The sequence below is a fragment of the Rhea americana genome, unplaced genomic scaffold (genome assembly GCF_003343005.1).
Source record: "Rhea americana isolate MKP2758 unplaced genomic scaffold, rheAme1 scaffold_26, whole genome shotgun sequence".
In the NCBI taxonomy this organism is placed as follows: domain Eukaryota; kingdom Metazoa; phylum Chordata; class Aves; order Rheiformes; family Rheidae; genus Rhea; species Rhea americana.
In genome coordinates this window covers 5,297,204-5,323,463 of record NW_028186379.1, presented here as the reverse complement: position 1 = coordinate 5,323,463, position 26,260 = coordinate 5,297,204, and the positions used below count along the sequence as shown (strand labels likewise).

At 34.6% G+C, this 26,260-nt stretch overlaps 1 protein-coding gene across 3 annotated transcripts in view; it reads right to left on the bottom strand.

Annotated features, from left to right (window-relative positions):
- The window catches only part of SKAP2 (src kinase associated phosphoprotein 2), a 120,187-nt gene that overhangs the window by 77,277 nt on the left and 16,650 nt on the right, over positions 1–26,260 (bottom strand). For all 3 annotated transcript variants that reach the window (XM_085307555.1, XM_085307557.1, XM_085307556.1), the window contains one exon: positions 20,191–20,295. In XM_085307555.1, coding sequence (XP_085163681.1) covers positions 20,191–20,295 — 105 coding nt within the window. The remainder of the gene's footprint in view (positions 1–20,190; positions 20,296–26,260) is intronic.

Below are 26,260 nucleotides of genomic sequence, written 5' to 3'. Positions count from 1 at the left end.
TCATAATCAGTGAAAATGTGAGCAGAAAAGGGAATAAAAATAAAAACAAGATTAAAACAGCCTTTATTTATATTTGCTATACTTGCAGGATAGAGCAATACAGAAGAAAAAAGTGCGACAGCCACAGTAATGAAGAGCATGCTGAGAAAATAAATCATTAGAACRAAACAAATCCAGTGGTAGTCTTGAAACTTAGCTTTAAAGTAATTCAGCAGTAAAGAAAGATAAGAATATAGAAACCTGCTAATTTCATATTAAAGCTTCAGAAATACCACTTTTGCCATGCTAAAGGCAAAACCAGCCTGAGACAATACATTTTCTGAAAATTCTGAAGTTTCAGAACTACATTCCTTCAAATCAGAAATTATAATAAATTATATAAAATTCAAGTTTTGAAATATATTATTTTCTTTCTGCTTTCAAGTATTTTATTAATTTAAAAACTGAAGTGAAATATAAACAAACTTGCACATTTTCAAATATGACATTTTCTAATTAAATTACTAGCTCATCAATAGTTTTTTTTTGTTTTCAGTGCCTACTCAGTTAAAAATTCCCAGCATCTCTGATAAACGAACTTTTACACAATTGACTGAGAATTTAGTCTGCCCAATGAATAAAGCAAACAGTCATTTCTTTTTTTCTTAAATGCAAAAATAAATAAATAAATATATTTGCATTCATTCCCAAAACTTAGCTTCCTAGTTGAACAAGCCAATGTTATTCATTTGGGAAATACATATGTAAAAAGTGTAACTTTGTGTCAGTGAAATGTAAAAGTTCAACACATTAATATTTATAAAGCACTGCATGAATGCAAGTTAAATTAATTCTTCAAGTCAAAAAAAAGACATTAGCTATTTGCATTTCAACAAGTGAAACTTTTCCATCCATTTGACAGAGACAAGACTATAAAAGGTCTCAAATTTCTCCAATAAAAGTGGAAATTACATCTCAATATTTCGTCAGAGATTAAAAACAGAATTTCAGATGAATTATCTGATACGAAGATGGAAGTGAGGGTGCTGCTTCAAGATCYACAGAAGTAGAGCACTTTAAGACAATTAAATGATTTCCCTGCAGGCAATGTCTTTTCAATCCAAGCTAATGACATCATTTAAGGAGGATGGTCCATTTAACTGAAAGGATCTTTTACAAGGCAGACAGACAGAAGGCAATCCGGGAATGTTTTCAAGGACTTCCCATATTTCAGAATTATAATGGTGAAATGCCTACATCAAAATCTTAAACTCAAACATTAATCAACAAAATGAAAGAGTAATTTTATAAGAAAAATGTAATAAACTCATTTTAAGAAGTTTTCCCTTCATTATTTTTCCCTTTAAAGGAACCAATTCTCTCCTAATGGTAATTATGCTGCTTTGGAGTAATGATAATACTCAGCCAGCTCAGTTTTAGGCTGCTGTTTTTAAAGTGAAGCCAAATCACTTCTATCTCTTGCAACTTGAAGAATAACTCTTATAAAATTTTCCCACCAGTTTCAGCAAGTTTGCTGTGATCTTCCAGGTAACAAATATTACCTCCAGAACCTACTTCACCATTTCTGGTATGGCCTAGGTACCAGCCTCTGAATGGCACCACTCTTTCTTTCTTTTTTTTTTTTTTTTTTTTTAAGAAATTCCCTAAAATAAACCAGCAAAGGAAGATTATCTCAATTTCAGTACCCCTATTAGCAGTATAGTGCATTGCTGTAGCTTTTTTTTTTTCTTTTGGGGGGAGGGGGTGTCCTATACCTTGTCTTACCTAAATGTGTTTTTTGATAYTGAAATATCGCACCACAATGTGGTATTTTTTAAAACACAAAGGGATACCAACATTATCATATTAAAATAATATTAAGACATTATACAAAACTACAGACACCTCTTGTACTTCAAAAGACGACACCAGCTTAAACTTAAAGAGGAAAGTCTTTTTACCATTTACAATAACACTCAAACCCATGGAAGTTGTATACACGTTACGATGACATCTGTTAATAAATGATGTGGTTTTGAAGACAGAAACAAAAAAGTTTACCCTATGTCCCTTTAATATCCATTTCAAATTGTCAAAAACTTCAGAAAGCTGGAAAATGTGAGACATAATGGAGAGACCTTACCATGTAAGCAGGAGCTAGAAAACACAGTACTAGTCCTGGCTCTTAACCAGATTCCTTATGCCACACTGGATAAATCAGAATTACTTTGCCTCCACTACTGTCTTCATAAAAGGGAAGCAATATTCACTTCTATCCTGAAATGCTGTGAAAATTTTGTTGTTTCACTATGTTTCTTTTTTCTTTTTTTTTTTTAGCCACTTACAGGAGAAAAATTATTATTTTTGTGTCTGCCATATCAGTATTGCTTGGCTAACTCTCCCTCGGCAATCCACGTGAACACCCCCACACCCTGCCTCTTTTTCAAAGTAATGTAAGCAGCTTTAGGAGGGAAGAGAGAAGGGGAAGAGCAGAAGTTAGCACAAGTATGAGACTGATTTCACAGATGTACCACATGAAACTGCATGTGGTAGCTATAGCATGCACGAACTTGAAAAAGAAACACTGAGGAAAAGACCGTGAAAGAGGATTCTTATGGTAAGATGATTCTGGTTATCTACATTAAATGATTTCCCAAAGCAACCTGCCAAGTAAATTAATTTTTGACTCTAATAACGCTTTTGCTTCCCCTCCGTTTTTTAATACAAAACCAGGTCAGGTACAAATGCTGTTACCCAATGCATGCAAATAGTTCATTGAAAATGGTGCAATTTAGCATATATATCAAAGCTAAAATATTCCCTCAAGTTTGAACATGCACCATTTCAATTCTCACTTTCACTCAAAAAACAAAATATTAGCTTAAGAACTTAAATAACTGAGCTTTTGCCACTCTACCCCTTTGCCCACATCATGAACTTCGACAGGTGGAGATGGTGAACTCTAACACAAGTACTGGATTTGCCACCTATGTMCAAATTCATACCATAAATAGAGTAAAAACAAAAACACTCCTTCAAATGCTATCACTTTGCTTTCTTTCCTGGATTTTTGTGCATTTGATTTTAGTTACGGCAATAAATTATTAGTTATGAAGTTTGTGCATGATCTGATCTCTGCGAAGCCTGCTTGAAGAAGAACTTCAAAAACTGAGCCAACAAGACCCACATATTTGCTGTCAAAATACTTGCTGTCCTCATGCCCCCATGTCCTACAGGTTGATGTTCACTGATACATGTTTGTTGCAGGAGATTACTATGAAAGCTCCCGCAGATAGCTGCATCCAATASCAGGAAGTATTCTGAATATTAAATCCATAATACAGTAACATATAAATAAGCTACATAGCAATGCACAGAATAATATCACTCCATTCCTAACAAGCTGGGCTTTTTCTGAGTTGACAGTTACATTTCTAGCAAAGAAGCAGGATTTCTAAGGACAGATTTAATTTCAAACCCTGCTATATATTTCTTGTAGAGCCTAAGTCCTCTACTAGTATCTTTGCAATGCCATTTCCTAATCTTTTCTCCCACTTCTTATTTTTTCAGATTAGGCTCTTCAGAGCATGGACTAATTTAAATTAGGTACACAAAGATAGAGTGGAAGATTTTAAAACTACCTGATCCAACGAAAATTGAATGACGGATGAAAAGTGTTGAACACATTTACTGACAATTACAGAATTCGGTAATTTTCAGAGTTTTTCATTTTTTGTTCACAAAGGATAAATCACAGTTTAAGACAGTAAATAAACAGAATTCTCATAAGCAGTCAATGAATCTGTGACTATTAACAAAATGATACACCAAAATAAAAAACTAAGCATTATACAGGTTCCTTTGTATATTGGATCTTTAAAGTTCCTGCAAAAGTATTTTCATCTATAAATAGCTATGCTAATGCATTACCAGATTTCTGTGCATAAAATTTGCAGTTCCCTCAAAATAATATACTTTCACAATAAATTACTGAAAAACACACACAAAAAATGTGCTGAAGAATACTACAGAAAGCCATTTAATGGCAAGGAAGTATCAAGGGACTCTTGTCTCCAAAATCGATATTCATGTATTATATGATACCAGTTTGTGTGTTTATATCACTCTGAAAGCCACTTTTCTATAAGATTAGAAGAATATTGAATGATGGGAATAGAATGACACATCAGTATTCTATTTGTTCTTATTTCACAAGCAGCATTTTCTCCAATATTGTATGTTTCAGACAGTAAAACAAAATATTAAGTTAGTTCAGGGTATGTAAGGGAAATACAACTCACAAAGATAACTTTGTTCAAAATCATTTAAAAAATCACCAGTCTTCATAGTTAAAATAGTCTTACAGATGAAGAAGCTGACATGAAAAAGCCATGAGAGCTGGTAATTGATTCTCAGTCCCAAAGGATCCACGAAGAACGACAGCAGGATCATCAGCGTAAGCATCAAACCAAAAGGACAAATTATGGCCTCATCTGTACAGCTGTAAAAACTGAAATAATGGTAAACTGCAACTACACCTTTCCTTACAGCAATGTTTGGCTTAGAAAAGGAATGTTCTAACTGTTAAAAGARAGTGAAGGAAAAAAAAGAAAAAGAAAGAAAGAAAGAAACCCACCTGAGTAGCTCCAATTCTGAGCTACTCATTTATTTACCCGTTTTCAGAGCGATTGTTTTGCCTTGTTTGGTTTCACACACGTGACTAACTTCTTACATTTTTAAACATTCGGACTCAGTACACTCAGTGCTTTCTCTACAATATTTTCACCTTCATGGTTTATAGAAGCGATTTTCTTTGCTGAAGGCCATTTTTAATTTGAGATACAAATTGCAACTAACTGAAAATACGTAGAAGAAATTCTCTGCCTGACATTCTTGAGTAGAAGAAAATGATTGGAGAACTTGGAAAAGGACAAGTTGGCTGAAAAAAGATTGACCTGGAGATTTCACTGAGGTTCAGGCAGCCAAAGCCCTTCCCAAAACCTGGCAAGCAGCTACTTGGTACCAGCACAGTATGGTACAATTCACTGCACCTCATTAGAATAGTTTATTCCCTAAAAAGGAAAACAAAACCAAACACCTCCTCCCCCAAACTACTATTTCCAAAGGACAAAGGCAATTAACAGAAAAGAAAAAATAAGAAACCAATGACAGGGTATTAGAGTAGCAGGGGAATTCAAAAATGCCACACTCATTAAGTTGTATTTCCTATGTAAGGGCTTAAAGAAAACAAAAAATGGTAGATTCCTCGCACCTCTTTAAAGTTAAATTTGCCCCAGGTTGAAAATATTCTGGGAGCACAACAAAACTGAATTATTTTCCTTTCTTAACACATGCATTTTTAATGGTAGATATTTTAACTGCTTACATAGTAGAAATCCTTATATATTGCAAAAGGAAAGTAAAATGCCACTAATATAAACATGCTGGCAGCTTAGTTGAGGCACAGTCTAACCAAAATTAGGCATAATCATGCTGACTTCAGTCTTCATATGTTCAGTCTTCTGCACATCTCATACATTAAAATATACATTTATCTCTGCATTTCAAAAATGATCCTTAATAATTTTTTATGTAGACTTCTTAGCATAATCCAAGGGATGCTTCTAAAGAATAAAAAAATAGATAAATAAAAGAATCTTTACATGTTCTGTGGTAAGGTTCATACAGAAGTCAGTCACCCAATCTCTCAATGACTGTTAATGAAACTGAAAGCCTAATTAGCAAGATGAGGGGACTAACCTCAGTGTTCTGGCTCACCTCCAATTTGAATAATTGCATCTACCTATGCAAAAATCCCTTGTCATTTCAATTAGGTAAGATATTCTTCATATCCTGCGCTTAAAATTGCTGGGTATTGTTTATAGTGCCATTGTAAAACCTAACACGTTCTGCCCAGGATGTAGTTGCATTTTCATGCTAGATTGGTGGCAATTTACAAATATTTTAGTCACTCTTCAAAGAGCCTAGAGCTTGCAAAAGGCTCTGTAATGAAAAAAAATAATACTAATTCACTATGCATATATTAACAATTGTGTAGAACACAGGTAACACTTCAATCGGTATCTAGATATATAAATATTAGTTATCAGGTGTAAACTTTTCTTTGGGGCTTCAGCAGCATAATAAGCAGCCACCTTACCACTATCGCAACTCTGAATATCTCAGAAATWAAGCCAATGCAAGTATCCCTCCCTACAGACAGCAAAATCCTACCAGTATGTTAAAACAATTCTAAAAATTTATAGATATCATATATAACAAGAGGAAAGAAAATGAAGCAAGTCCCCGATCAGCCCTTCCAGAGTCTCCAAAATACAGTCGTGCACACTTATGTCTTGCTTCTTGCTCAGCAGTACACACAGCCTGTACACCTATTTCCCAAACTGGCCAACAATTTCCCCCTCACCTCTTTCACCTTATCTTGCTCCTTCCTCTCCACCTCTGAAGCTCTCCTACAAGCTTAAGCTTCAGATTACTATTTAAATTGTTCCTCTGACTTAAAGAAAAAAAATCCTACATTAAAAAAAAAATGGTAGGCTTAAAGTAGATTTAAAAAGGGACATCTGGAGTTTATTACTATCTCACCACATCAGATAGCTTTCCTCCTCTCCTCTTTTGGCTCTGAATTGCCACTGAAATGATTATTAGTAAGTAAACCCGTGGATGCTAACATTAGCCATGCAAATATGCACCACTATTTTGTACTCCTGCTTTAACTCTCCCTATCCCTTGAAAGGAATAATTTTTAAAGCTTGTAAATACTACGTTAAAAAGTACTCTTCATTATTTTTAGTTATAAAAGCTGTTTTCTTGATTTAGGAAAATATGCAAGTGGATAACTGCGTCAAAAATCCACACAAATACTAACTGTACTTACTATTTCATGCAACATTTCAGTAACCACATCAGCAATTTAAGCACTCTGCTATGGTAGTAAGGAAACTTCCACAATCAAATACAGGCCAGGAGGTGTGTGGGGGGGGAGTTAAAAAAAAAAAAGTTGTAAAACCATAAAAAAAAAAGTTTGTTTTTTTTCCTGCCCTGGCCTCCTCTGACTGTAAAACTCAGACTTTCCTGAATTGTCTTTTTTCAAGGATTACCAGTGTTATAAATACCTTTGTCTTCTACTGACTAGACACATTTTCTTCTGTAGACTCACTTCCTATGGGAAACGTTACACTGAAMATTTTACACACATGCACCATTAGAGTCCTAACTGCTGATGCAGTTTTGTTTATATRTATTTTTAAAAAGCATGAAGAATAGAACAGCTTTCACTTTACCATCATCTTAATATAAAATGAACAACTAGAATATCACTTTGAATAGGAGACAGCAATCTCAAAACTGCTTTTTCCGTATTTCCAATATAGCTATTTCAAAAAAAACAGTAAAAAATGATTTCTATTAAGTAGACCTGCTGGAGAAAAACTGCACACATCAATTATTAAATGCAAGTGTGCATCTGTCCTTTAAATACGCATAGCAGTAATAGGTTAAATATAGGTGTTCAAATCGTGGAAAGTCTTGCTGCACATAAAAATTTGCATCAGGCAATACTAAATTAAAAAGTACCTACTATAAGTTTACAAAAGACAGAAAAAATTGGTTGTAAACTCTTCTGCATTGCAAAGATCTCTTTTGTCTGTCAATCAACAGTAAAGTATTATTCCACCATCACAAAAGGAAAACCTTTGGAGGCAGTATAGGGCTGTGTGTTGTGCAAATGTGCAGTTGCTAAGAAGCAAATATGCTTCTCTTCTAATCAAATAGCCCAGCTCAGCAATGCTGCTGGCTTGGGGCAAGAAGCAAATTCCACCAGCCACAAACTTAGAAACAGTCTTGAATTATTTGTTGCTGACCGCTGGCTGAACCCTGTCCTGATGAGCACCATCACCATTAGCCCCTTCGCAGCGTATTCCAGCAGCCAATGGCAACAGCAGCCCGCTGCAGCTCCGGCTAGGARGAATTGATCAAACAGGGTAATGAGACTATTGCTTCATGGAGGTTATTTTAAATGAATATAAATATTTTCTTTCTACATAATTTGCCACAAAAGGTCACTGAACTCCCTGTGATTCTAAAGAAAAATGCTGTGGTATCCCCTTTATATATTTGAGTTAGAGTATCGCCAACAAACAATTCTGGGCATTTTTGATGACCGCGTAAATCTTAATGAGGTGGCATCCCAGACAATTGGGACTTCACATTTAGTTACAAACCAAAAGAAGATTTGATGATATTTTAGAAAGTCATGAAATGCCCTCTTAAAATCTTTCATTTTGTGAAACTAAGTAAAGACTTACACTTCCCCTATTACAATATATCATGCATTTTTAGCTGTACATGTCATACTTTGATATTACTGCTGCTTCTATAGATTCTTTCAACTAGACTCATACAAACACGGGTATTTTTAATGTATCAGAGGCAAGTTATTGATGAGGACAGTCACATTCAGACACCCTGTCCTTCTTATCCTTCTTTATAAGACTACTATAAAGAGACAAGAGACTATAAAGAGATCCCTGAAATTTTATTCAAACTGCTACAAAATTCTCACCATGGCCCTCTTAGCATTTTAAGAATTTAATCTGAAGATTTAAGATTTTTTAGTCTCATTTTCAATACTGGCCAATTTCTCCAGTATTGGAAAAGAACAATAAATAGTATTTATTTAAATACTAGTTTATTAGTATTTTATAATACAGATATTTTACCATGGGAGTACATATATACAGCATACTAAGACAGAATGATAAATAAATAGTGTTTATTATTTTCTGCTTTTAGGTATAATATTCAATATAAAAATATTCCAGTAGGTCACTAAACACAAGTGTTCATGTTCGAGAGTTCACAGGGTTACCCTGAACAATTTAAGTACTTTCAACACAGACTATAAAGAGAAAATTTAGGTTTACACCCAGGGAGGAGTACAACTCATTCACCTGAAATATAGCACTTTAAAAAAATGGTGGCTAAAAGAACAAATTTATAAATGATTAAAAAAATTATTGGCATTTTCCTATTTACTAAGAGTTTACTCACTAATACAATAAAAGAAGGGGCTTTGGATTTTTTTTTTAATAAATCATCCAAAATATTCAAGTTGGGTTTTTTCAAAAAAGCAGAATAAAAAAAGTGTTATCTGAAATTTTATTCTTCATACTGCATTGGAACAGTCAGAGACAATTTTTTTAATGAATGTTTTCTGAATATTACAGGAAATAAAAATAAGAAATAAAAAATGAATAATATTGAAGGAAAAAATAAGATTAGACCAAGATGCTTGTCTTCATACCCCTCTCTCCCATTATAAAAGCAGTTAGTTCTAACTCTTCATCTATAACATCTTTATATTTTGCATGGCAGTGAAATGCATTTAAGACTTGAATGGAATAAAGCAACTCAGATGTGTTTGTTCTACTGAGCCACATTTATAAAAACCATAAGCCATTTTTTCTTTTATTAAAAGATGGCAACAAAAACAAAACTGCAGCTCTGTAATAAAAAAGTAGCTCTGTTGACTGGTTTATGTTCCAAAACATAAAGCTTGTCACATCTGTTACACAGATCCTTCAAATTCTTACAGTCTATTCATAATTTCTTTAAAAAGTGAACATTTCCAAAAATAAAAAGGAGTAAATTCTACATCAATGTTGAATATCTACAAAAGAAATCTGCGAGAGAACATTTTTTTCTATTAAAAAGATACAAAGGTCATGACATAAACTGTATTTTACACATGGGTAGAGAAGGCAAATTCATACATGAATCCCAATTTTTCCTTCAAACAGACCCCATATTAAATCCTAACTCCTTGCCCAAAAAAAAAGAAAAAAGAAAAAAAGAAAAGAAAAGAAAGAAAGGAAGGAAGGAAGAACAAAACAAAAAATCCCGTATCCTCAAAACCACTGAATGTAAGAGATCCCTTAGAGATCCCTTAAATCACCAATACAAACCAGTAATCGGGTGAGGGGGAGGGAGAGGTGTAAATCAGCATCCACTAGCAGAAGACATCTCATCAACTATCTAACATTTGACAAAAATCAATGGAAATAGCATAGAAGCCAGTACAACTTCTAGTGCCAAGTAGCCAGATGGCACTGCTGGAAAAATTGTATCTACAGACTGGCAGCTTGATCCCATGATTATTGCCCAAGGGAGGAGGAAGAGGAAAACAAGAGGTATTTCAGTGTGATGGAGTAAATCAATTATCACCAGCTCACTATGGCATTTTCACATTATTTTTATACCTCATTCTAAATATTGCTCAAATGAATGAGTACTGGAAAACTCCAGTGATCTGATATAGGAAAAAGGAAAAAAGAAAAAGTACAGCATATACATACATACACCTATATATATATATGTAAATATATAAAATATATAAATGAAATACATATTCAAACACATTTTTTTCTATCAAATGCATGACATAGTCCATAAAATTGCCAAATGAAACTTGCAGTTACATTGTGGTTATGAAGCAAAGACAGAAAATTTTTATTTTGCACGTTTTATTTACTGCATTAAATTCCAAATACATCTATATAGATTACAGAAAAAAAAATCTCTGCACTTGACAATATTACATTAGACTACATCATTTTGTCTATTTTCAACTTCTAAATTGCAACTTTTTTACACGAACAATTACAGAACAAGTATTTTGTTAAAAGATTCCAAAAAGTTTTGATGAAAAATGTTTGTGGTATTCTCAATTTTTTTCTGTTATAACACACTAGTAAAGATAGCCTTTGAAAAAGCTCTTAAATGAGAGAGAAAATACTCCATTCTGGACCTTTTGTCAGGAAGGCTGTTATAGAAATCAAAAAGACAAACTTTTCCCCTCAGCACATGCATATGCATACACACTCAGATTACTAAACACAAAATAGACAAAATATATAAGAATTTGTGTTAAGACTCTCTCGTTGAAAATATGGCAGGTTAATTTTTCTTTTAATTGAAAGTCAATGATAACACTTCCATTAACTTCTTTCCCAGACAACTCTAATAATAAGGCCCATTTCCTGTATCCATGCTTGAGAAAGTCATTTATCTGTTACCTACCAGAAAAGGCTTAGACCATCTTCACTTCACTTGTTTCTATCGCATTTTCATCTTATAGCACAATCTTATACACTGTCCAAACATCATTCTGCCCTCTAATTACATTATCTCTCTACAGTAATCTYTTCCTCTTAACTCTTAAATTCAAAGTGATAGTGCACAGTTGCAAATATGTGAAGCATGTAAGTTAACTGCATCTGTGAATATTCACTGTGAATATCTTGGACATCATACATGTTCACATCCCAAAACTTCAAGTTCTACAGTCAAGTTATAAGCAAAAACACGCTTTATATGAGGACTAGAATGTCTCTGGGAAGTTTTTAACAGGTTATGATGTACTTTCCATTAAATATGGAATGCGTGTTCAAGTAGACAGGGTGAATGAATATTCACGACAACTTCAGGAAAAATCTTGTTTAGACCAGAAGTTCACCTCTGTTAGACAGTATAAGGATCACCCAAAATTTCCTTGACCAAAATGAGCCAACATCTTTTTCCAACTGCCAGAAAACAGGGCTATGATCCCTCAAGGGATACTACATTTCATTATTTCGATACTGGTGAATAGATTCTGACTAAAATTAGTACAGAACACAATAGTGATAATTCTACTGTTTGGAGAAAAGATAACATTCAACATTTTTAGCCTCCTGCTCTTCTATGTGCAAGTAATCCAAGTGAGCTTCTATAAAGAATTACCAAGGAAACTATCAGTCAAACTGTCTAGTGACAAATGTCCAAGGAAAGTACAGTTCCTACTGCAATTTTATAAGCAGTGAATGATGTCTGTAACACTTGTGAGAAAAGTAATAATGAATTTGCCTATACAGCAAACACCATGATTTAATTTACAGATATTTTTTTCTTTACACAACACTTTAATAAACCTTTTTATGATGTAATCTTTGCTTTTCCATTCAAATTTAACCTCAAAATTCACAAATATTAATCCACTGCGACCTCCCTCTTATACAACAAGGAACAAAATCAAATCCATTAAATTAATGCCCAGATTATATAACGCTTTACAGAAAGCGGGCACTTTCTGAATTTGCCTAAGCACTACAGATGCACTGTACATCTCTACAGAAAGTATCCACCAGTTAATAAACAAAACTAGGAATGCAAGAAAATCTTCTTCTCTTCATTAATGCTGATATACACCTCAATATGTACTATGAATTAAAAATGGCTACAGATTCCTAATTGCCAATTCGAATAAAAACCTACACCAAAACTTTTTTTTAATTCTTATTTTTATTGCAAGACTTTCGATTACTTCCTCCCTCTCCCAACGATTGGTTTCTACATCCAGGCACTCTAAAGCCTCATCCTTGACATGGAAAACAAAGTACCAGAGAGAGGTTGGTTTACATATTTCTGTAGTCAGAAACAGAGAAACCACACCAATTGTTTCTGAAGAGTTTGTCCTTCTCCAAGATGTTTGGGCCAGCTGCATAGTATGCTGAAGGCAGATCCATTTTCTTGTCACACTCCTCTTTCCTGTCATTCTATGAAGGAAAAGATGCTTCTTCTCTAGAATGCTGGAGTGGCAATGATATGTTGGATGAGGACACCTCTGGCAAGGTGCTAAATTATCACCTACCTCAGGTACTGCTGAAGAAGCATGAAGCAATGGTCTATCATCTACCTTTAATGCAATCTCCATCTGGTCCCAGGAGGGTAGGAGTAAGGAGCAGAATAGATGCTGACTTCTCGTTAATGTTTGGCAGAAAGAAAGTATAGGGAAATCAGGGCACAGAAATGCCCTAATCCTAGCCCTCAACTGAGGAAAGCCCTAATAAAGTCCTAAATCCATAATTAACAGCCTTCAGAACACACTAGAAAACTCCTGTATCAGGAAGATGAATGGAAAACCTTCCCCTCTTCCTTTTTATTTCAGCTATTTGTGATGTATAAGAGCTGAWAAAAAAAAAAAAAAAAAATTAGGTCAGGAAGCAATACAAAATAAAGAGAAAAATCTACTGTATTTCAGCTTTCTGTTTTTACAACCTTATTGTTAGATACCTTGGATAAAATTATGATTTAATATTCAAAAGAAATTGGTAAAACAGGTTGTTATTTGTTTTTATTATGGATACTGTACTGGATAGTGGTAGAGCATACATGACTGTTTCGCTATTGCTCAGTCACTCAAGCAACATAGATGAAATAAAACGAGCAACAAACCATGTCATTTCTCCCATGGGAGAAAGGTAAATGTTAAAAGAACACAGGGGTTTATTGTTTAACAGAAGTTTTTCATCATGATAATTAGAASTTCAAGCGATTTAGTATCATCAATTCGTACACACTGTTAACCTATATGATACCTTTTTTAACTTTACCATTGACTTTAACAGGGCCAGAATTTCACTTGTAATTTCTGTTTCCTGGACAGAAATTCATCCTTCTGTTCTACACAAATGGTTTAAATCAAAAATAATCAGATTAGTTTTGCTTATTTCACAYGCAAATTTTTATTTACTTCTTGCTTTTCCAAAATAAGTCATTGCTGATCTATTCACTGCTATGGATTCTATAAACAAACAAATAAGTAGCTCAGTCACTTGTTTTTTTCCTAAGATTTCCACAGCATTTACATCTGGAAATTTACAATCTTTTTTCAGTCTTCAAATATAATATAAGAAAGAAAAAGGAAATACACTATTYTCATGTCCTTAATGGATGAAACACAGACAAATGTCAATAGACTGGCAAGGAAAGTTTTGGTTATATATTTTCTATTAGCAAGTATTGTGCAGCACTGGCSTAAGTTGCCTGCGTGACTGAAGTAGCACATTTTTAGAAAGAGATGCAACATATCTGCCAAGAAACATCACAGTTACAGTCAAGGAGATAACTGACTTGACTTTTGATGTCCCTCCTATCCAAAAAGGAGCTGATAGTCTTTACAGCTTTTGACAATTCTAGCAAGGTTAACATCACCTTCTTCTCTGCTCAATAAACGGATTTGGGCCTAGGAGTTTATGCTCATACAGTCCCAAATGGACCAGTATCCCATTACCACTTTGAAAAGAAACATTAAAAGAAGACACTGATTTTTGTCAAGATCTGAATTTTGCAAAATGCTCTTCACAGTTTATGCTCCTATTTAGTATGTTTTATTTTCCATTGCCTTTCATCAACTTGTAAAAGATTCTATTCTGGGTGACACGGTTAAAAATGTTCCTGTCTAGGGAACATACCGAAGCCTTCAGATACTCAAACTGTCTGTAAGTATCTCAGCCATATTCCCTAGTGAGTATCCCCTGCTCTGACAGCCTCAGCATACCACATTAGAAATTTTTGACTGAGGTCTTCCTGCTTGAGATTGAGTTGCTAATCAAGATTTCTTAGAATTCTGAAAGCAGCATTTTTAATCAGYTCTATTACTTTTTCAGCCAGAAGTCGCCCAGAAACGCATACAGAGTTTCAYACATTGCAACACATATTTCCTCTGGCATAGACCATCTATTAAGACACAGCAAAATAGTTACTAAACTGTTGACAAAAACATATATCAACACTGTTGTATATAATTACCTGCATGTGTCAARGTAATAAATTATAATGATATTTTCCAGTTACAACTGTGACAGTAACTAGCATCATCTCAAAACAAAGCCAGTGTAACAAAGTCCAGTCTTCATCCATTTCCCATGGAACTGATGATATTGCCCTCCTGCAATTTCCTAATAAGAGCATGAAGTAGAAGTCACTTTTTCCTCACCAAAGACCAAATGTCTCAATAAACCTACATGCTGCTTTCCCTCACTGTGGTCCTTTTAAATCAAGCTTGATTATTTAAACAAAAATTTAGGTAAGAAAATGCATAGTTTTCTGCCTTAAGAAATATCTACCTATGACAAAAACAAAATACAACACACGCACACACACATCCCAAACAAGTGCTTCTTGCTTTTTTGAATGGTTGTCATGCTCTTAGGTTGGAACTACCTCTAGTATTACAGAGCAAATAATTAATCTTCTAGTATGACACAAGTAAACTTCTAGTACTTTCATTCCCAAGGCAACCAAATGTCCTGTAAGTGATGACATTAAAACAGTGGTAAGCCAGTGTACGATGGGGAGGAAAGGAAGGGCAGAAGAAAAGGGAGAGGAATGAAAAATCCTAGCTGTATTTTCCATTCTCCAACCTTTGCTAACATAGCTACTAACAGTATTTAATTGGCTCCATGATGGAACACTCGCTTAAGTTCTCACTTAGATATAGTCCCTCCAAAATAAACTCAGTGGGAATGCAGTCAAATAAAGTGGGAAAATACATGTATTCACATGGCGCACACAAAAAAAGCTCTCATGATGAACACTACCTTTCCTCTGTGACAGTATTCTAAACTTCATCTCTACCAAATGGGGGCAAGAGGGAAATGAAACTTAATCAGAACTTTTATTTCAGACTTAAACTTTMAAAATAAGCAGCATGCAAAATTCTGTCACACAATTTTTCACTCATAGTTCATCATTCAAAATTCTAAATATGATGTTCATACAAAGAAAACAAACCATGTAAAATAGTTGACTTAAGCCTGCAAAGACTTGCATACAGCTTTTCCAAAGCAGCTGCATAAAAACAAAGTGCCAAAGCCAGTTGGCTTGTCCAAAAAAATTTACATGAATATACACAAGAAAAACATGTTGTGGAGAACAAACAATTGTACTCATTTCCAAGACTTCGTTCTGATGACCAGCAGTTACAGCCCAACTCACTCAGTTATTCTGATTCTTTAAAGCTCTCCAACTGCCATATTTTGCTTGCTTAGACCCTGCCATCTTCCACCTGAACTCTGGGAAACGTTACAGGATGAAATTCTTATTCTATTTAAGAATTTTCTACTAAAAGGCATATTTTATTCATATGCTATAAAYAAATACAATAATTACAAAAAGGATAAATTTCTCTAGATATATTTTAGTACTTCTTTTATCACATCAGCTCAAGGCAACATTTCTAGACTATCCATAGAAATGATAATAACCTAAATTGCTTCATCAACATTCACTGTGATCTTTTTAGATCCAGCAACTACCAAATCATATATTTGCTGAGAAGTTAAACATAGACCTATCTTCATGACCATGAAAAAAGGGTCAATTCACTTGCAGTAGTTACAAAAAATATGTCAGAGAATTTATCTTGTAATAGGAAATGCATTTCCTAGCATGGAATCAAGTTTCCGTACCATAAAATGAAAGATTTTATAATTTCAAGTTTTGTAACAGTAAAAGATGACTACATTGTTAATTGTTCATTTCAATTGTACATTGTTGGTTTCAGCACAGAATTGAACCTATTTTAATATCATCCTAAGCCAATTGAAAATAAGATGAAAAATAGTGGTATTTCCCCAAAAACATAATTTATTTTTCATTTCATTAGTGTCTCAACTAAAAATAAGTCTGCCACCAACCTTAAATAAAGTCTTACTATTTTGCTTTCTAAGTATTTTAGTATGCTTTAGTTTCTCTTTATAAATAGAACGAGACATATATTTCCACACACACACATTTTTCAAAATACAGATGGAAGGGGAGTAAGAATTTACACGACATAACATTGTTATACAATGTACTATACAAAAACCTGTCATTTAAGTTGCAAGAAACCTACTCATCAATAAGTGGAAAAAATACCCTGCTCAAAAATCAATTATCTTGAGTCTTTTGTATAGAGAAGTAGTACACCTTTCAGGCAACTGGTATTAATGAGCAGACATGGCTATAGAATCTCCATCTGTTTTTCTGACAAAGCTGTGACTACTCCAGTCTCTCATTGAAATTCCATTAATCTGGTGCACCGAGGACCAATGCGAAAATCAAAACTCCATCTAACCCTTTATCAGCTCACAATAACCTACAAGTGAACTCTGCCTGTTAGCATACAGCAAGTTATGATTTTGCTATCAATCAGGCTCTTAGCCAATAAAAAAAAAAAAAAAATCAAGTTAAGAACAGAGTGCCTGGCACTGCTGTTTTGTTTTGTCTTGTCTGTCTTGTTTTGGGGTTTGTTATTTTGTTTGGGGACTTTGTTGTGTTTTATCCTTCTTCCAATTTCTGTAGGGTGTCTGGACATGTAAGCCTATGCATCATTCTCCTTCGTTGTGATTTAATTGCTGCCAGCAATCAAGTCAAAGCATCACTGAAGTGTGCTTGAATTTCATTAGAAGATATAACTTATGCTACTTTCCTACAGTACCTAATAAACCATAAAGAAACCAAAACACATATGGCTTGAGGGAATAACTGGAAAATTAGGTGGCCATTTGGGAACTGAGTGAACTTTTGAACCAGAGGAACAGAGAAAAAGAAATATTAAAAGGAAAGACAGACTTAGAATGCACACAGAGATGTGGGGGTTTGACCTTTTCAGTACCTAGAAAATTACATTAGCATTATGAAAAATACATATCATGTTTAGAGTTTATAATCCATCAAAGTTTAGATACTTTGTTAGTGCCTACCATAAGGTAAAAGTCAAAAGGACAACATAACAATCAGATTTGACAAAAGGCCTTTAGGTGACCTGTGCTAATTTAGTTATCCCATACTTATTGTTAAATGGATTATCTCTCTTCTAATTAATACACCATTAGACAAAGGTCACACAAAAACTCCAGGATTTTGCAATGACTGTAATGTACACGTAATACACTAATTCTTTATCTGTTACCAAGTGGGTGCCTTCACAAATTACATTTTGACAGCAACATTGCAAAGTCAAATAATGATACTTCCAGAGGTTTTACAAATCTTAGTCTTTAACTTAAGCATATACAGGCAAAAAATATCTATTTTTTTAATAGAAAAAGTACATACTAGGCTAATAAAAAAAAGAGATAAAAGGACTCAAATATAAATAAAGCACACTTCACAGTTTGATTACCTACTGTTAGGCCCCTCTATTAACGCTTATACCCTTGATCCTGCAATTGGATATGCACAGTGACGTTTACACCTGCACAGAGCCCTGCTGAACTAAACTGGTATCCTTGTAAGACTAAACAGTCTACCTTACAGATCAAGATACTGGTGTAGGCTTTAAATACTGAATGCTAACAGACTGCTAAAAAATAAAAACGCAGCTGAGTTTGGAGCTTAGTACCTTATCTATGAGAACTGAAGCACACTGCACTTCCAAGCATCAAACTGCCTCTCCCAACATGCATTTTCATACATAGTCTAGGTGGCTAGACTTGAATGACAGATTATACATGTTAAAATCAAAATGTCCTTTGAATGACACACTGCACAGTCAAAGAGCAAAATAGAAACACTCTTCCAATAAATTTAATTATTTACAGACTAAAATCTGGGTTTTTTCCTCGACTTTTACTCATTCTGAGATCCTACTAGATATTTAAACAAGATTTATCAAAAATGTAGAAGCAATATGAGGTTGCATCATCTTAAATATAACAGAATTGTGTCAACTGTATTTTTACCCACGTTGTAACTAATTAGTCAAGATATTGTAGAGAGTCTATTTTACTTAATCTCACAATTACAGCTTCCATAATGGGCTAAAAATTAATCATTCATCTGTACAAACTCATTTGATGTTTCACATTCTCTTGTACAAGCATTCTGCAATCATTCAATATTTAGTTTTATGAATATTTTCACTTTTTTCTTGTTTTACAGTTTTGGAACACATATAATCATATCTCCTATTAAGTATTCATACAGTTTTCTCACATACCCTTTATGTAATCAATACCATGCTGTTAAGTTACAATTATAAATAATTTTATTATTACGTTTGTAAGCAAAAATAAATAAATGGAAAGTTGCATTCATCTGTAGTTTGGAAAATTAACTAGGGTTTTATAAAAGCCATATTCAATTTGACTGATAATTACATTTCAACCTGAAAACAAAAAGGCTTTTTTTTTTTTAATAGAAGGTTATATTGCCAAAATGCAAAACAAGCTCCATATAAAAGAAAATGTGTGATTATTATCGTTACACATTTTACAGAGTTCTGGATGTAAAAAAAATTGTGTTATTCTGAATCAGTGGTTAGAAGGTTTATCACTTATGCATGTACTTGACTTATCCCTGTTCTGCAATAGACATAATTTTATACCTCATAAAAGCAATTTATGTTTCCGAAGGGAATAATCTGGATAACATAAAATGTGGAGTGCTATGTTGCAGGAAGCGTATTTTCATTCAGCAATTGTATTTCGAAATGGAGCTGCACAGTTTGATCATCATATCATGTCAGAAAACATCATTCACTAGTAAGTCTGTCTAACTTCCAGTGCTGCCAATTAATACACATCATTAATTTATTTGTACATATACTTAATATATCACCATATATTATCCATAGAAGGTTTTTATATTATGTGTACAATAAACGAACCTCAAAAATATGGACAGTATGCTAAAGCAAGCTCGTTAACTGTTGAAATATTCAATTGCTCATATCTTCGAAACAATCACATTCAGCATTAAATTTAATGAATACAGAATAAAACAACATGGAAAACAGCTATGGAGTTTAATTTTTTTTTTAATGCAAACCTCAAATTTAGAATTTATGTAAAGAAAACATTCTACAAAAGACTGTCTTAATGGAAGGGAACATTGTAGGAATAATTAATTTAATATTTTATGAACCTATTCTGCATGGAGTTTACAAAAATATCAATCATATAAACTGTTTCATTATTTATAAAATAAATAATACAGCAAGCCATTAAGTAGCACAATAAAATTAAGCAAGAATCTGATAATGTTGAATTAACAAACAATTTGTTTCTACAAATATTCACACTGCTTTAGCCACTGATCTATCTTTAAAAAGATATGCACCTACAGAAGATATTTTGCTATGAAATAACATGAGTTAAGGAAAGCATGTATACTTCTGACAGTTTCACTATGCTTCTGGTACCACTAGAGAGAGCTCTTCAGTTCCTTAAAGGGTTCTTGTAAAGGTAACAAAACTGTCCAGCTGGGAGGCTTATCTGTTTATCTGATTTCCAACACTAACATTCTCATCACAAGGATCCTATTACATGAGTTTGCAGCAAACTGGCAAATCTAGTACATTCAAAGATAAACAGTGCCACATACCATCAGAGGGTGCTTCATCCTCTTTATCATATCGGTCAGATGCTATTGAGACACTGTCAGGAGCTGAAGGAAAAGAGCCCTCAGACTCTTCCTCATCTTCCAATTCTGCAAAAGTCAAAAACAAGTTGATAGTTAAAGGTCTATCATAAACACACACACACAGAATCCAGACATTTTCCTTATTAATGATTCCTATTTCAAACTGAACAAATGTGAGTTCTTATGTACTCTCACTTATATGCTAAAGCGTCATGGCGAATGCTGTTGCTCTACAGTTACATCCTCATTTGCCAAGTACTTTTTGTTGGGATGTTTTGTTCTTTTTTTTTAAAAAAAAAAAAAAGTCACATTAATGAACCTACTCCCAGTGCTGCACAGCTGACAGCTTCTCACACAGAGGGGGAAAAACCACACACCACAGCAAAGAGCTGGGCAAGGGAAAACACTGTCAGGAAGAGAAATAGGCAGTGTCAAGATCAGAGGTTTGCTCTTTCCAAGCACAGAAAGGAATTGCAGCAACGTCCTCCAATAAATAGCCCAACTACTTTTTGCAGCAGTTTGTCGCCCTCTGCCCACTTCCACTTTTCTTCAGGGAACTAATTTGCAAATGCAGCACACATTGTATTACTTCCACGAAACACAAGCTGGACTAAAACTTCCAATAGCACCCAGGCTGCGTGTGGCTGAAGGCAGCATATTGATGACTTAAACAATTGAGAGTCTGGCTGCAATTCATGCAAAATCTACCTTATAAGCCAGCCTATGCACTATGCTGATCAGAGTGCATTAAATGTGCAGGTCTGGGAAAGGCAAGGAGAAATCAATATTACTTGAGGCTTTCATTTAATTAGATAAAATTAAAGTTCTCCCTCCCAAAACTGGGTATATTTTCTGAGATTTTCATACCATCTAGGTGAAGAAGAGATGGAAAAATAGCAAATACAGAAAAAAAAGGAACATAAACTAGATTTTTTTTAAAAAAARGGAAGAATGAAGTGTTGGGGAAAGACAGAAAAACAGTAATTAAAGCTGGTATCATCACTAAACCAAAATTGTAAGCCTGATGCACCAATAGATCAAATGACSCTCAGTTTCCTAAAACAGCATATAAATCGCTCAGGCATTTTATTTCAGTATATTTATACACAGAAAGCTTTCCAGAGACCTCTGGATGTGTTTCTCTATTCATGTATTCCCTTTTCAAGTACTGTATCAGGTAACCGATTTCTCAGAATCCAAAATAAACCACGTGCATACTGAGGATATTCTTCTCCACATACATATGAACCACATTCATCAGTAGGACTGTCTAGCCATGGTTTAGAGTTTTGCCACTTTGCTTCCTACTTAATAATGTAAATTAATGGAAAATTCAGAGTCTGTCCAAAAAGCACCACAGTTCTTAGCAAAGAGAAGCATGTTTTCTCTGTAGATAAGACAAGAAAGCCTGATTTCTATTTTGCTGGAATTCTTTTACATCCCAAGACAGCTGAATATGGAATTGGATTTTCCTTTCATTAACATAGCATGCTTTTCTTGGGAAAGCTTCTTTTCAAGCTCCAATGACATATAACAACTGCTCAGAATCTAACGCTGACTCCAAACTATTTTTGATGTGAACATCTTCCAGCAGCACTCCAGCCATCGTGTTAATCTGATCAAAATATTTGCATTTCATCACACCTGTCAAACTAATCACAAGTATATTATCCCTCTCCAGGATTCTCCTACCCCTCCAGAGAAAACCAGAGCAGACAGCATACGAACAGAAACCATTATGCCATATTTACCACCTGCAYGATCATCTTTCACACTTACGTGCCAAAGACCAGTTGCCCGTCTTTATATATATATAGATATTTATGTCTTTATTATATGATAAGTCTATCAAAGAGCAGACAAGATATTCACAACCCATATAACATCAGGAGTTCTTCCATCTTTTTCCTGTCCCAAACTTKTACTACTACTAGAATGCATAGCATGTGTGTATATATAAACACATACACCCCTAAATAGCAAGGGTATCAGTCAAAAATGCCCTTCTATCAGCTATTAATAAATGTACCATCACTTAACCTTCATGAAGTTGCCAGTATAATTTAAAATATTAGGCTGTATTTCTACAGGAAAACATTTCCATAAACAGCACACATCTCCAGCACTCAGAATTCATGGAATAGTGAAAGTATATCTAAAAATATGCATAGCACTTGTGGATGACAAACAGACAAGTACACATGTAGAAAGAACATTTCCATGAATTTTACCTCTACTATGCACAATCCCTTTCAAAGAAGTTTGATTGTGATTTGTTACGCAAGTCTGCACAGCTGCACTCTTAGCATGTTCTTCCACTAAGTTACAGTATTACCATTTTCCAGTTCTGCTAAGGTTCTTAAAGAATCAGCAAGTCCTTGTGCTTTGCATTCATATAAAGCTCCAAAGAGGCTTTTTTAATAGATACATACATATTTAGAGCATGTCATGTACATACTCTAGATATATACTCTATTTGAAATAACAAAAACTATGGCACATCAAACATACACTTATAACAAAACAATTCTGCCATAAAACTACACTATCCAATTTCAAAAGACYCATCAAAAATAGGCAGACAAAATGTTGTCAAGGCATTGAGAAGGAAGTTAGAATTCAAAGTTACATGCTTAGCGTTATGATAAGAGTTCATCATCTTCAAAGCATTCTCTAGATGTTAAATTCTAAGAAAGGGTTTGAAGACTTCAGTGCAAATTTTTAAAACTTACCCATACAAAAAGACAATCAGAACAAAAATACAGATCACTGCAAGAATATGTTTGGGTACCATCACTTCACGCACAAGAATTCTGGAAAATAGGTCCCAGAGACTAAAGATAGGTACAACTAACCCATGGCCATGCAAGACAAGATTAAGCAAAGAATYTTCCTTTTTGCAGCTTAAGATTAAATATTTGTAAATTCACATTATATACTGAAAGGCAATCCCTAATTCATTTAATTTGTTTATAAGAACGGCAATCATTTTGATAGGACAGCTGACTAGACTCTCTTAAGAGTGTATGCTTTTAATATATAAGGATATTGCCCCTGACAGTTTATACAGACTCCCTGTTAATTCTGTATGAACTCTTGCATTCCCAGTCAAAGTATTCCCTTCCCTTTTTCCTCTTCATTCCTTCCTCCAGTGCTGCACTGCAGCTTATATTCCACCTACTGATGAAGACTACAAAGATTGGATGTGAAGCTATCAGTGTTACTCCTTAAACAATCAGAGGAGTCAGTGTTGAGCAGCACAAGTCACTTCACTCTTCAGGTGCCAAGTACCTAAAAATACACCCAAAAAGCATCAATAAATTTAAGGAAAGCATTCAACTTGCATTTATGTAATAGAAAATTGAACTACAAAGCAACAATGGGGATCAGGTAAATGCATCCAATACAATTTACAGGCATAATTGAAAGCATTACTGCCTAATCAGACATCTAAAAGCAAAGCATGCTCAAAGAAAATGTCTATAGACTCATTAGTTGGCAGCCATTCCATTACAATCACATATAATGTCAGTAGCGCCTTGAACCTGTGCCAATGACAATAGCATAAATTTTGCATCTCATTTCTGTGGTCATAAAATTAATGATCAGTTTAAAAATACTTCTTTGCAAAAGTTATTGCACAAAGAAATGACATGAATGTGTCCCTGTTATGTAGTCATGAGGATAATTAAGGAGTTGGTGCTCATTAATACAGTTTCTTGTTTCCCCAGAATACCGTATGATTTATCTGGAACCTGAAAAAAAAAGTTTAATTAACAATAGATGGTTAATAGTTACAACAATACAAAAATATGCATATACGCGATTTTATCCTCCAATTTCTGCAACTTAAACAAACCAGCTAGAGATTTGATAGCAGAATTAATATCCTCTGTTGTCCATAATAAAACATACAATATCTTTCCTTATTAAATGCTGCCTTTTCAATTACAGTGTGCTTATTGATATAGAAAATACTACACACCAACAGTAAGTATACCACATTAAGACTGGAGCATTAGACAAAAACTCTCCTCAACATAGCAAAGGCTACACTTAATTCTCTCTTCTATATTCTTAAGATTTTCAACATGTTTCATTGGTATGAACTGAATGTAGCAAATAGGATCATATTACTTTATAGAGATCCAGTTTAGAAAAACTCTTTTTCTCTTCTTAAACCTCTCTTTAGCAATAATCCAATTACAGTAATGAACTCCTAAACACTAAACATACTGCTTCAGGTACTAAACCTGAAGACAGCAGACAAAATGTTTCAGCCAATGCCTCTGAAACACACTCAAGCTATTTAGAGGTCCTGAAATGGCCAAACGCTTTCACTGCGTTTCTAAAAAGTGTAGGGAGAGTGATGTATAAAAAGTTGCTCAAGTCAGCAATCTTAATATCCTGCTTCTTTGCCATTTCAAAAGGTCCCAAGTCAGAGCACGCTGAAATAACTTCCTTCYGTCCAATCACTGCTGCTGCAAGGACTATATGAACTCACCAAGTAAATAAATGCAAGGTTCTCCCTACACAGTTTTTCCACAGAAATAACTGGTCAAGTTGCTTTCAAGCTGACCCGTGTACTTTAGCCCCTTGATGGCTGCAGGTGATTTTCAAAAAGATGCAACTGACCCAATTTAGCAGGAACCCTGCTAGAACGAACTTTTGAGGGAAGCCACTTTCTCAACATATGCTTTACCATGCAAACTGCTCTAACACACCCGCTCCTGAAGATTTTCTAGATTCTCACATTAACATGATAGCTTTAAATTGCTAAAAATTTCCTACCTGATGTTTATAAAACAAGCACCTGTTTGTTAAAACGCTACTGAAATAGCGCTAGGTTTTTAAGTAAACATGCTTCAAGCACAGGAAAGCAATGTAACCTGCACTTGCTGAGCACACGGTTAAGCTGCCTCTTGTTCTGATGGGGCACATCAGGATAAGCTCATTCTGTGCTGCACTGGTGGTTGTACCTTGTACTGCCTGAAATCATGCTTGGCATAGACACCTCACAGACGACAGCTCTGTGTAGCTGAAAGGGACACCACAGTAACTTGCCTACAGCAAAACACTCCAGACCTCCAGCATAAAATGCAACTGGCACATTTCTACTTCATACGATGGTCTCTCCAGAATAGCTCATAATGATCCTCAGGGGATAGTGTAACAACTAAGCAGTACCTTTCCCACTTAAATTGTGGTTCTACTAATGTATTAATATCCTGATTCAGAAATTTCAACTCTGTTAAAATATCCTACTCATCCACATGTTGCTCTGACCACAGGCTACCGCCTCCTTTTCTCAAGTCCAAAGAGACTTTCAAACCCCCTGCTGCCATTTCCTAGAGAACAGAATGTACAGAGCCAAACCCAGAAATATCACCTCCCTATAAAACGGTACGTTTTGATCCTGACATACAGACAAAAGAGAAAATACAAAGCCTTTGCATACAGTGCTGCTCCACTGGCTTGACTATATCCAGGAAGCAGGTGTCTCAGGCCCCAAACATTCATTGCTCTGTCAGGAGCCACAGAGGCACCCGGATCATTGACAGGTTTCCTAGAGRTGCTCCTGTTAATCAGGCAAAGAACAACGCTGATGCTCCAGAGGCACCGGTTTATCTTCTATTGTGCCAAAGAGAAATGAAAATGGACCTTAACCAGCTTTTATCAGCCTCAAAAGTGGTAATTCAGCATAACTGCCAAACCATACATTCTCTGCACAAATATTGCCTAAGTCGTGTGCTGCAGATCAGATAGGAGGTGCACRAAGTGCCTTACAGAGAACTTGTTCTACCAATTCCCAATTATACCTGGATTTGGCTAGTGCTTTTGGAGTCTCACTTTCAGCATAAGGTCAACATTTTTCATGAAAAGTTATTAAAAATATATATTTTGCTAGAATAAATGCAAAGAGCAGATGGCAAGTGAACTTCAAACACTAGTGCTTCTGCCAACTTTAGCACTATTTTTAGCATAAATTGAAAACAAGGTTCTTTTAACTAAACATTTTGGCAGTCATATT